General features: G+C 53.8%; 1 protein-coding gene across 1 annotated transcript in view; it reads right to left on the bottom strand.

Moving 5' to 3' along the window:
- Window positions 1-1355: 1355 nt before the first annotated feature.
- Pald1 (phosphatase domain containing paladin 1) overlaps window positions 1356-10959 on the bottom strand; it is a 58740-nt gene continuing 49136 nt past the window's right edge. Inside the window, exons 18-19 of the mRNA XM_050142913.1 lie at window positions 5067-5222; window positions 1356-2832 (exon numbers count right to left, since the gene is read on the bottom strand). Of these exons, the coding sequence (XP_049998870.1) occupies window positions 2680-2832; window positions 5067-5222 (309 nt within the window). The 3' untranslated portion in view covers window positions 1356-2679. The remainder of the gene's footprint in view (window positions 2833-5066; window positions 5223-10959) is intronic.

Genomic DNA, 10959 nt, shown 5'->3' with positions numbered 1-10959 from the left:
CTTCCTCCAGTGGTGCATTCCTCCAGCTGTGTACTTCCTCCAGCTGTGCACTTCCTCCAGCTGTGCACTTCCTCCAGTGGCACACTTCCTCCAGCTGTGTACTTCCTCCAATGGTGTACTTCCTCCAGCGGCGCACTTCCTCCAGCTGTGTACTTCTTCCAGTGGTGCACTTTTTCCAGTGGTGCACTTCTTCCAGCTGTGTACTTCCTCCAGCTGTGCACTTCCTCCAGCTGTGTACTTCCTCCAGCTGTGTACTTCTTCCAGTGGTGCACTTTTTCCAGTGGTGCACTTCCTCCAGTGGCGCACTTCCTGCAATGGTGCACTCCCTCCAGTGAGGCTCCATTTTCCAAAGTTCTGCGAACTTCAGACACAGTGCCACCCACTAGAGACAGTGTTCAAACACATGGGCCTATAGGGGATATTTGACATTCAAACAAAAATGGCATAAATGAAAAGGAAAGGAGAACAGTGAGGGGGGGGTGTGCAGGACCCTTGGGTATCTGCAGAGGATGTGGGGACTGAGTTCTGTCCTCCTTGACAGGCCCCAACCTAATTTGAGCAATTTTCTTTCTTAAAATCTGTAGTGAAGCCTCCAGTCCTGCTTCATCATGAAGCTAGTCCTGGCACCCTCTGGGTACGTGTGTACAGATGCTGTGTGTACGTGTGTACAGATGCCGTGTGTACGTGTGTACAGATGTTGTGTGTACGTGTGTACAGATGCTGTGTGTACGTGTGTACAGATGCTGTGTGTACAGATGTTGTGTGTACGTGTATACAGATGCTGTGTGTACGTGCGTACAGATGCTGTGTGTACATGTGTACAGATGCTGTGTGTACGTGTATATAGATGCTGTGTGTACATGTGTACAGATGTTGTGTGTACAGATGCTGTGTGTATGTGTGTACAGATGCTGTGTGTATGCGTGTACAGATGCTGTGTGTGCGTGTGTACAGATGCTGTGTGTACGTGTGTACAGATGCTGTGCTGCCTAATTTCATGCCAACTTGACACAAGCTAGGGTCGCTTGGGAAGAGGGAAGCTTAAGTGAGGAAGTGCCCCACACTGGCCTGAGGACAAGTCTGTGGTACACGGTCTTGATTGATGATTGATGGCATTGTTCAAGCAGAGATCCACATGACCATCTAGGACATCCAGTACAGGACGGTAAGGTGTGACTGATGAGACAGAGGAAGTGGCGTCTGTCATAGCCACAGCCTCTAAACATCAGGAGTGCCAGTAACAAGGGCTTTAACCCTGCATCCACCCTTTCCCTGGAGGAACAGGGGACCCACTTATCCTCATGGCTTCCATTACGTCTGCCTCACAGTAAAGATCAATCAGCGTAACACGTTGCATGTTTATACTGTTTTTAATGCTCCAAAGCTCTGTACAAAAAAACAAAAACAAAAACAAAAAAAAAACATAAGGTATTCCTCACAACATCCCTGTGAGGTAGGTAGGCAAGTATTATTCTCCCATTTTACAGATGGGGAAACTGAGGCAGGGAGGAACAGTGATCCGCCAGTGGTCCCAGCATATCTCCCAGTCAGTGCCAAGCATGAGAGTGTGAAGGGGCCCCCTCTGGCCTCTGACTCCATGGCTACTTCTCTGAAAATAACTGACGTGCAGAAAACAGACACCTGAGAGGCCGCGAACAGACATACAGCAGCTCGCAAAAGGAGCCGGCGAAGAGGGTCACTACTTCCCCAGGCTGGAAACAATTTTGGCCTCTTTGAGTATCATAGCTAACAGCTGACAGGTCCTTCCATCTTCCTGCTGAAGGACAGGAGCCCAGGGACTCATCCCTATCCCCAGAGAGTCAGACAGGTAACCAGCCTCCCAGGTGTGCAACCGCTGTATGTGGCAAACTGCAATCCCAGCCAAGACTCACCAAACACAGCCCTCCATGTGCACCTTCTTCCTGTGTGAACAATACCACTCATAACTCAGCTGGGTCCAAGGAAGCAGCTCGGGGATCCTGGCGAGGGTGGGCCTGGAATCTGAGGCCCGACAAGCCAACACGGGCCTGTCCCACCCTCCACTGTCCAAGAGTCAGCCTTGATCCCCCTCCCCACTCCCTCACTGGCCTCCACAGGCTCTTTCCCCACACTGGGAAGATCTCCCTGATGTTTCCAACTCCCGGGAACTTCTACCTCTGCCAGCCTAGAGAAGGAAGTGGGGAAAGGAAGACAAGAGAGATGGAGTCATCCTCCTTGTCTTCCAGGCTGGCAATACTCATGAGCCAGGAGGAGCTGGGCCGAGCTGCCTTTAACATGGACCTGCCCAGTTCATCCCCCTCGCCTACCTCAGGCAGCTACTTAGGCTGAAAGATTGAGAAGCAAGAGCAAGCCAGCCGGAGGAAGGAAGTGAAAAAGCAAACATGGCCAGCCTGCTGCCCACCTAGGCAGTCTGATGACTGTGAGAAGACAGCGGTGGTGACTGGCTGTGTGGGGAGCGCGCTCCCTGCTGGTCTGTGAGGTACACATGCTGGGCCTCGCCAGAGGCCATTACACACCCCAAGGGTTTACAGAGAATGGCTGTGCCGTCTATACACCCTACAAAAACCTCCTTCTGAAGGCTCTCAGCCCCTTAATCTCTCCAGGAAGCTGGCAAGTGTTCATCTGAAGCAGTGAGAACCTCAGGCCCCGGGTCTGCCTGGCAAGGAGCAAGATGGTGGCCTACAGGAAGGCCCCAGCGTCACAGGGCTCTGGGTCTCGGCTCCGCTCCTGCCAGCGGTGGCGGAGCCTCGACAGGGGCTGGTCCTCTGTGCTTTCCAGCTCGGGGAAGCCCAGCTGGTTGAGGATCTCGTAGATGCCAGCTTTGGTTGCCACCTGGAGAGGGCAGAGATGGGGCAGAACTTCAGGGGAGTGAGGCATCAACACGCCTACTTTCCTCATACCAGCCTCCCCCTGCTGAGCTCTGAGGCACCTGAGTCTGGGGCCCAGAGCTGCCCTCAGCCAGTTCAGCGGCTACCACAAGTCTGCACGTCCATCTCTAACCACCTTATTAAGAGGATCACTGACAGTCTTCTCTCCTGGGACTGCATGGAGCAGCCTGTGCAAGTACATGCGGCATGCCTGGGAGACCTCGCCAGCACTGGCCTGGCCACTCCAGCAAACCACATCTGGTCAGGGCGGCTGCAGAAGCAGTGTGGATGCCAGAGCAGACAGCTGCCCTTCCCTTTGCCTGGGAGTTCAGCCCAGGCAGCTTGGCTTTTTTTGTGCTGAACACTCAACAGAGAGGACTGACCCTTAGCCCCAGACTCCAACCATCTCCTACATCTTCTTGGGGACAACTCCACCTGGAGTAAAGAGATGATGCTCTTGCTGTCCCCAGGTACCCTCGCCCCAGCTCTGTCCTTCCAGAAGAGGGGCTGAAGTTGCCTGGGTCAGAGTCATGCTCCTGCCTAAACCACCAGCAGCTCTCCTTCAACATCCTTCCGCATCAAGTCCTAGAAGCAGCTGGGGAGCGGAAGAAGTATGCCCTGGCCCTCAGTTTCTCTGTCTAAGCAGAACTCAAGCAGAAAGTGTCCTTGTCCCCAGGCTGGGGATGCAGCTGCTGGTAGAGCGCTTGCTTGGCAAGCATAAAGCCCTTGGATTTGAGCCCCAGCAATGCATAAACCAACTTGGCATGGTGGTAAAGCCCTGTAATGCCAGGAAGGTGGAGGCAACAAGGTCAGAAGTTCAAGGTCATCCTCAGACACACAGTGAGTTTAGGGCCAGCCTGGGCTACATGAGACTCCCCCACCTACATTCTACTCCAGGGCTCAAAGAGGGAAGCCAAGCTTGGGCCTGCTCACCAAGCTGCTCAACATGGCCCTCATCATCTTCTGACTCAACACTCACCCTCCAGTGCAGAGATTCATTTTGCGTGCCTCCCACAGGACACCTGAGACCAGCCCCAAGACGCATCCCAGGCAGCCCGCATCCCCACATCGCTGGCTATTCCCTGTGATTCTGAACGCGCTTCCATTCCACCCTGGGCCCCTACACCCGCCCTGTACCCACTCTGACTGAGTTCCTGGTTCCTGCCCTCCACCCACTCGCATCCTGGGAGCTGTGAACTCGAATCCAGATTAGGATGCGGCCGCTGGATGGTGAGGTGGACAGGGCTAGCTTCCTGGCTGAGCAGTAATTACAGGCTGCTTTCCTCTCTCTTTCGGCCAGCACGTGCCAGGTGGGTTTGGAAGTCAAAGCAAAGAGGGATCTATCTCAGGGAACCCAGGAAGGGAGGAGCCAATAACCAGCTCCCGTGACAACCGTAAAGAAGTCTCTGAACCTCTGCAAGACCCCTGTGACCTGAAGCCCACCTGGGTCTTGCCAGGTCTGGAAGAAACACTACACACACGTATGTCACGGAGTCCCTACCACCTTCCCCGACGATGCTAACACTATTGTCACTATTTTTTTGTTTTGTTTTGTTTGTTTTGTTTTTTTGTTTTTCGAGACAAGGTTTCTCTATAGCTTTGGAGCCTGTCCTGGAACTAGCTCTTGTAGATCAGGCTGGCCTCGAACTCACAGAGATCCGCCTGCCTCTGCCTCCCGAGTGCTGGGATTAAAGACCTGCACCACCACCGCCCAGCTATTGTCACTATTCTAGTGCTGAGGACAGCTGACTTACAAGACGGGTCACCTTATCCAAGGTCATGGGTGGAAGGAGACAGGATCAGGACTGACAACCTTACCCTTGGTCTTTATAGGGCATAGATGGAAGTTGAACAGAATAATGAACCAAAGTGTCCAGGCATCCAGGAGTATTGGCCATGAGATACACAGAGCAAGCTCCCAGCTGGCAGGCTGCCCTTCTCATCCCCTTCTCTCCCTCCTCCATCCATTCATCGACTCAGTAGTCACACTTACCGGCTGTCTGCCTGGTGAAGACACCGGGCAAGGGACACAACCGCTGAGTGGGACACAATCTCCCAGGAGAGTAAGACCCTCCCCGTTCCATGGGGGAGCTTGTCACCGGGGTCCTTACAGAGCGTACTCGGGGACCAGGGGAGAGATACAGCCCGCCTTACCCACCACCCCCAGGCAGGCCTGTCAGCTTCAGCGTCCTCTCTCACCTCCCGCATCCAGGTGCTGAAGGGCCTCTGCCAGGAGCTGGCCTTCTCCAGGCGGAGGTAGGCGTTAAAGAGAATCAGGTAGATGTAGCGCTCCAGGTACTGCAGGCTCCGCAACTGCAGCCTCCGAGCCTCCTGCGCCTCTTTGGTGGCCTTCGCCTGCAGGACAAGGAGGATGGTGTCAGCAAGGAGCCCTATTGTCTGATGCATCTCCATGCTCCCACACTGCCTGAGCACCAAGCAGAGTGACTTCAGCGGCAGGGCCTGGGGTGCTGCCTGGCTTGGCTGTAGGGGAGTCCCATGGGGGACCAATTCCTGGTGGGGGGGGACAGTGTCTTGAACCCATTTCCTACTGAGAAGGGCTGTACTTCCTCCCTGAAGATCATGCTGCTCCAAAGTCATGTTGTCTGCTGGAAAGCTGACATCTAAGGTACAGAGGGTGAGATGCCCAGCCTGGAGTCCCCTAGAAGGACCCTGTTGCCGACTCCTGTCAACATGGTTCCCAGTCTCCCAGGTCTGGCTCCTCTCTCCCAGTCCCCTAGCATCCCCGTGGAGGCACATAGGGCTCTGATTATGACCTGGCAGGGGGCCAATGGCAGAGAGCTCTGCCGCAGCCTCTAGCCCCAGGTGGGTAGAGCGCAGGACCTCTCACTTTTAGCAAGCTCCTGTCAGGCGCCGTCTCTGGAAATGGTACCAGGTCACAGGCTGGAGAAAAGGAGACGGCAGAGCTGATGGATGGGAAGTTCCCTAGGGAAGATGGGAGTCTGGATGGGCAGTGAGGACCCTCATGGGCCTGACAGTGAGAATGTGCACCAGTGGGGACAGGGACAAGGTAAGGGACAGTGACAAATCTGTGTGGGAGATGTGGCCTGCTAGCCTGGGAGGAGAGAGAATGCCACCAGTGTCACGTAGGACATTAATTAATCCTACCCATGGGGTTCACAGCCTCACTGCTCATGAGAACCACATGGAACCTTAAAATGCAAGCACCTGGGGTTCATCCCAGATTGGCCAATGAGGGTCTCAGAGAGGTGGGGTGTGAGCACCATGCAATTCAGCACCGGAAGTCACTGACGGTTGGCTAGTGCCAGTAGCCTGTTGGAGGAAGACACTGTGGGAGACACATGCTCAAGAGAAAGAGGACATTAAAAAGGGAACACTTTCAAGGCTCTTTTCAGTGGGGAAACACGCCAGGGACACTCATAAGATCTGGGACATGCAGTCAGCCTCGCCCCTGTAGGGTGGTCTGTCCCCATATCCCAGTCTGCCCACACAGCTATGGGAAGTATCCCCAGAGGGAGAAGGCCACCCAGACCCGTACTATCCGATCCTCACATCCTGGGGCCTCCACCCAGGCCTATTGCAGCTCTTTGATCCAGGGGGAATAATGTGTGGCATGGAATGTCCTTCAAGTGACAGCGTTATCTGTGGGCAGGCACAGCCAGCCCCAAGGGGCCAGGGAAGGCTTCTCTCCCAACAGCTGGGCTGCAGATGGAAGCCCTTCCATGAACACACACAGTGCCGGCCTACATACTCTGGGAAAACTCCAGGGTCGCCCCCACGCCGGACGCGACCCAGCCCAGCACCCTAAAACTCACAGCTGGAGAGGGCCTGCTTTGGGAACATACGAGGGGAGGTAACTGGCAAAGCCGGAGACCCGGGGGAGGGAAGCAAGGAAGAAAATGGTACCAGAAAGGGCTTGAGGTCAGGGACAGTACCCTGGATCCCTGGAAGACAACGAGGCTCACCCCATGGCTGCAGTTCTGACTAAACAGGTCTGAAGCCACAAAGGTGAATCCACCTGCCCTGCCCCGTGGGAGGCTCCAGTGGCTACAAAGCAGCTTAGTGGCTGTGTCAGGAAAGGAGGGGGAAGAGCAATAAGAGGAAAGTGACCTGCAGTGTGTGAGGAAGAAGAGGCAGGAGGCAGCAGGAAGACAGGCTGGGGTCAGGAGGGAGGTGTGGCCTCAGCGTAGAAAAGGGGGCAGCTTGGACAGTCGGGTTAGCAACAGGGGAAGACAGGTGGGTTAGTTTTGATCATTGCCAACTCAACACAACATAGAACCACCTGGAAATAGCCTCAGGGAGGAACTGTCTAGATTAGGTTGGCCTGTGGGCATGCCCATGAGAACATTTCTTAATTTAGTTAGCTGAGGCGGGATAACCCACTCTGAATGTTGGCAGCACTGTATCATGGGCTAGGCCCTGAGATGAGTGAGCGGGAGAGAGAGCTGGCCAAGCGATGCCATGCATTAACTCAATGCTCACTGCTCTTGACTGTCAGTGTGATGGGTGACTTGGCTGATACCAGCTGCTTCAGACCCCCACAGTGGAGGACTGTATCCTGGAACTGCAAGCCAATCAGAGCTTTTCCCCCTTAAGGGCCTTTGTCAGGGGGTTCTTATCACAGAAGAAGGAAGAGAAGCTAGATGCAGGCTCAGAGCTCGGCAGAAGCCAAGACCAAGGGCCAGAGCAGCTGCGGCAGAACACACAGGGCAGGAAGCGGGTCACATACTATTTTAAGGATTAACATCGTGTGCTCCAAAAAACATCAATTTTGCTTATAGGCAGTGGATGTTAGGGAAAAGAAAAAAAAATAGAGTTTACTTAAATGAGAAGCACGTGGCCAACACAGTGGCATTGTCTGGTGAGCTGGTGCACACTGCATGGGTGAGGTAGCCCCATCCCTCAGTCTGCCTCTCTTCTCCCAGTCTCCTCTGGACCCTGGAGTGTGTTCAGGAGGACAAGTGCTCTTTGGAAAAGCCATTTTAAACTGCTTCCAACCGAGGCTCAGGAGAAATGCCCCACCTCACCTGGCACGGCCACACCATACCAGCACTGTCCCAAGACACCGGCAAGAATGAGGTCTGAGGTACGCCCGGCGAAGGGCAAAGGACGTCTTTCTCCCTACCAAGGGTAGAATTATCTCTAAATCCAGACGCTGTGTGAAGATGCTGCCTGACACCCCCAGAGGTTCCCATGGACACATCCTGCCTCTGGCCACAGGGCTGTGATTTGCGACAACGGTCCATCTGCCTGTCACAGCCCAGTTTCCTTAAAAGCAGTCCATGCTGGCCCAGTTCCGGGAGCGGGCACCCGGCCACCTCCAGTGCATAAAAGTAGCCGAGCTGTTTTTAAATGGTTCGGCAGGCCAAGCTGTCATTAGCTTCCATGAACCTGGACAAAAGCTTCCTGGACCCTTTGGAACTGAAACCTAAAATAAAAAGGGCCCAGGAGAGACACCAGGGCTGCGGGGGACCACAGGCTTCACCTCTGACCTGTCACCTCTGACCTGTCTGGCATGGATATAGGTCTCGCTCTGTCAGTATGGCTGTCTGGCAGTTCCTTGCTGGGTCAGGAGTAAATGTGAGGCTGACCTCTGTGCCTTCACCCACTCTGTTCCTTCTGCCTGCATTTCCCTTCCTCTCTACCTAGCCTAGCCATAGTCAACTTGTCCCCCAGGCTCAGGACAAGCCCCTCTCCACAGCCTGCTCTGAGCAGTCCAGGCTCTACAGCCTCCTTGCTCTCAAGCCGAACCATTTCATTAAGGCAGGGTTTCTAATTGCTTCATGGAGACAGGACTACGAAGCCTAGGGTGGGCGGAGGTTGCCAACAGTTTCCGATCTCTCTGTCCCTACTCCAAAAGGTCTGCAGTAGAGCTTGGGATGCAGCAAGCCTCTGACTGGTGAGTACCCTCCCCGTAGTCTAGATTCTAGAAAGATGTTGGGACACCCAGTCCCCCAACACACACACACACACACACACACACACACACCCTCAGATGCCTGCACAACACTTCAATGGATATCTGTCAAGTACCCCAACTCATCACCCATGTCCCCCTGAAATCACTCATCCCCACAAGTTGGCCATCTTAGTGACAATTGCCTCCTTCCAGGGACAGGGGCTAAACTCTGGCTGCACAGCCAATTCTCCCTTCCTTGATTTGCATCTCAACCAGGAAATCCCACTGGCTCCCCTTCAACACACTTCCAGAGGCTGCCCTCCCCTTGTCAACTGCTCCCAGCCACCCTATCCCAGTGACAGTCCCTTCCTGGCACACCTCCATGCCCCAGGAGAAGAATGGCTTGTCCTGGAAGACCATCCCAGTAGACTAAGAGCCAGAAGGGACATGAACAGACAGCTTTTCCTATTTAGGCAAATATTTATTCCACCTGCCATCTACCATCCACTCACTGGACACTGCAGAGGCCTGCTGTGCCCGGCAGGGTCCTGGGAGCTGAGCTGTGGAATGAACTGAGCACCCCCCCAGAGAGTGAGAGCTACAAGCAGAGACAGCACAGGGGCAGGTCCCAGGGAGACGATGTCAGGGCTAGATGCTGGAGTTGACCCTAGGACCTCTAAGTCCAGTGGTACACAAATACCATGCCAGGCACAACACAGAGGTCACTTGTAGGGCCGAAAAGTTTCCAGCCCAATCAGCAACCATGGGAAGGAAGGGAAATGAGGATCGGCTGCCGACAGGGGCCCTAGAGACACAACGGAAACACACTCATGAACACACAAATGCTCACACTCACATACACGTGCACGCAAGCTCTATCCGGCTGCACCAGTTTCACTGGCTCTATTCTGAGCTGGCCGTGAAGAGCCTTAGGAAGCAGCCCTTCCTCCTGTCATGGCGCTCATGACATTCTGAGGCTACTCTAATTACAGGGCGGGGCCCTAGAGACTCATTACCTACTGAAATGAGGTCTCCGGGGACAGTGAGGCTCTTAGAGAGGCTTAGAGCGGCTGAGACCCATCAGGGCTCAGCGCCTGAACCATCTCACTTTCTGTTTTTCTTAGGAAATGACTTTAGTCCTTGGGGCACTGAGCTGATCTCTCCGCCTCCTGGCAGCTCCTGTTTGCTAGGTCTATTCTACATAACCAAGACAGCACACGGCACACGCAGAAGCAGCCATGGCTTCCTCTATAACCCTTCCTCTTTCTGATACCATGAAATTGTCCCCTGGGTCCTGAATGCCATCATGGAGGAAAAGGAGGCTAGGACAAAGTAGAAGATAAAGTTCTGGACCCGCTTCCAGTCAGGTACAAATCCTCCTCGGGCCTCAGTTTCTTCTTCAGTAAAATGGGTCTAATAAAACCTTCCCTGACTTCCTTACCTCTCTGAGGACGGGAATAGCCAAGTGCTGAGTTCTCAGGGAACTCAGACAAAGCAGTGTGGTCTCTTTAAAGCATCCTTCAGAGAGCAAAGGGCAGCTGCAGCCACCTCTACCTCAGCTTTTTCTCAGACTCTTCCCAGATGGAAGGCAGAAGGCACGGTAGACTGTTTAAAAACACAACAGTAAGAATGACTGCAGCACTGGGTGGTGGTGGCGCACGCCTTTAATCCCAGCACTGGGGAGGCAAAGGCACGCGGATCTCTGTTTGTTCGAGGCCAACATGGTCTACAGAGCTAGTTCCAGGACAGCCAGAGCTACACAGAAAAATTGTCTCATAAAACAAAAAGAAAGAAAAGAAAAGAAAAGAAGGAGGAGGAAGAAAAGGAAGAGGATGAGGAGGAGAAGGAGAAGGAGGAGGAAGAGGAAGAAGGTGGAGGAGGAGGAGACGACTGAAACCAGCCAAGGCAAATGCTTGCTGGAATTAATGCTTCTAGCAGGGCTTCCTCTAGAGCCTGACCTTGGTTTCTGTCAGAAATATTTTTCTCTCCCCAAGTCCAAAAGGAAACAACAGATTCACAGGTGGGTCAACCTGTGGGCGGTGGCCACGCTGGAAAACCTCAGTAGGGCCTGGACTTCTCATACTGCCTCATCCACCCAGCTGCCTCATCTCCACCCCAATCTCATGAAGTGGCTCATCTTAAGAGACCTTATTTCCTTTCTTTTTCCATGTGAAGCATTATATATGTGTGTGTGTGTGTGTGTGTGTGTATATA

Source organism: Alexandromys fortis, unplaced genomic scaffold, assembly GCF_014885135.2.
Source record: "Alexandromys fortis isolate MF-2015 unplaced genomic scaffold, M_Fortis_MF-2015_v1.1 scaffold_9, whole genome shotgun sequence".
Taxonomy (NCBI): domain Eukaryota; kingdom Metazoa; phylum Chordata; class Mammalia; order Rodentia; family Cricetidae; genus Alexandromys; species Alexandromys fortis.
Note: the sequence above shows the minus strand (reverse complement) of the source record. Positions and strands in the feature narration are given on the sequence as shown.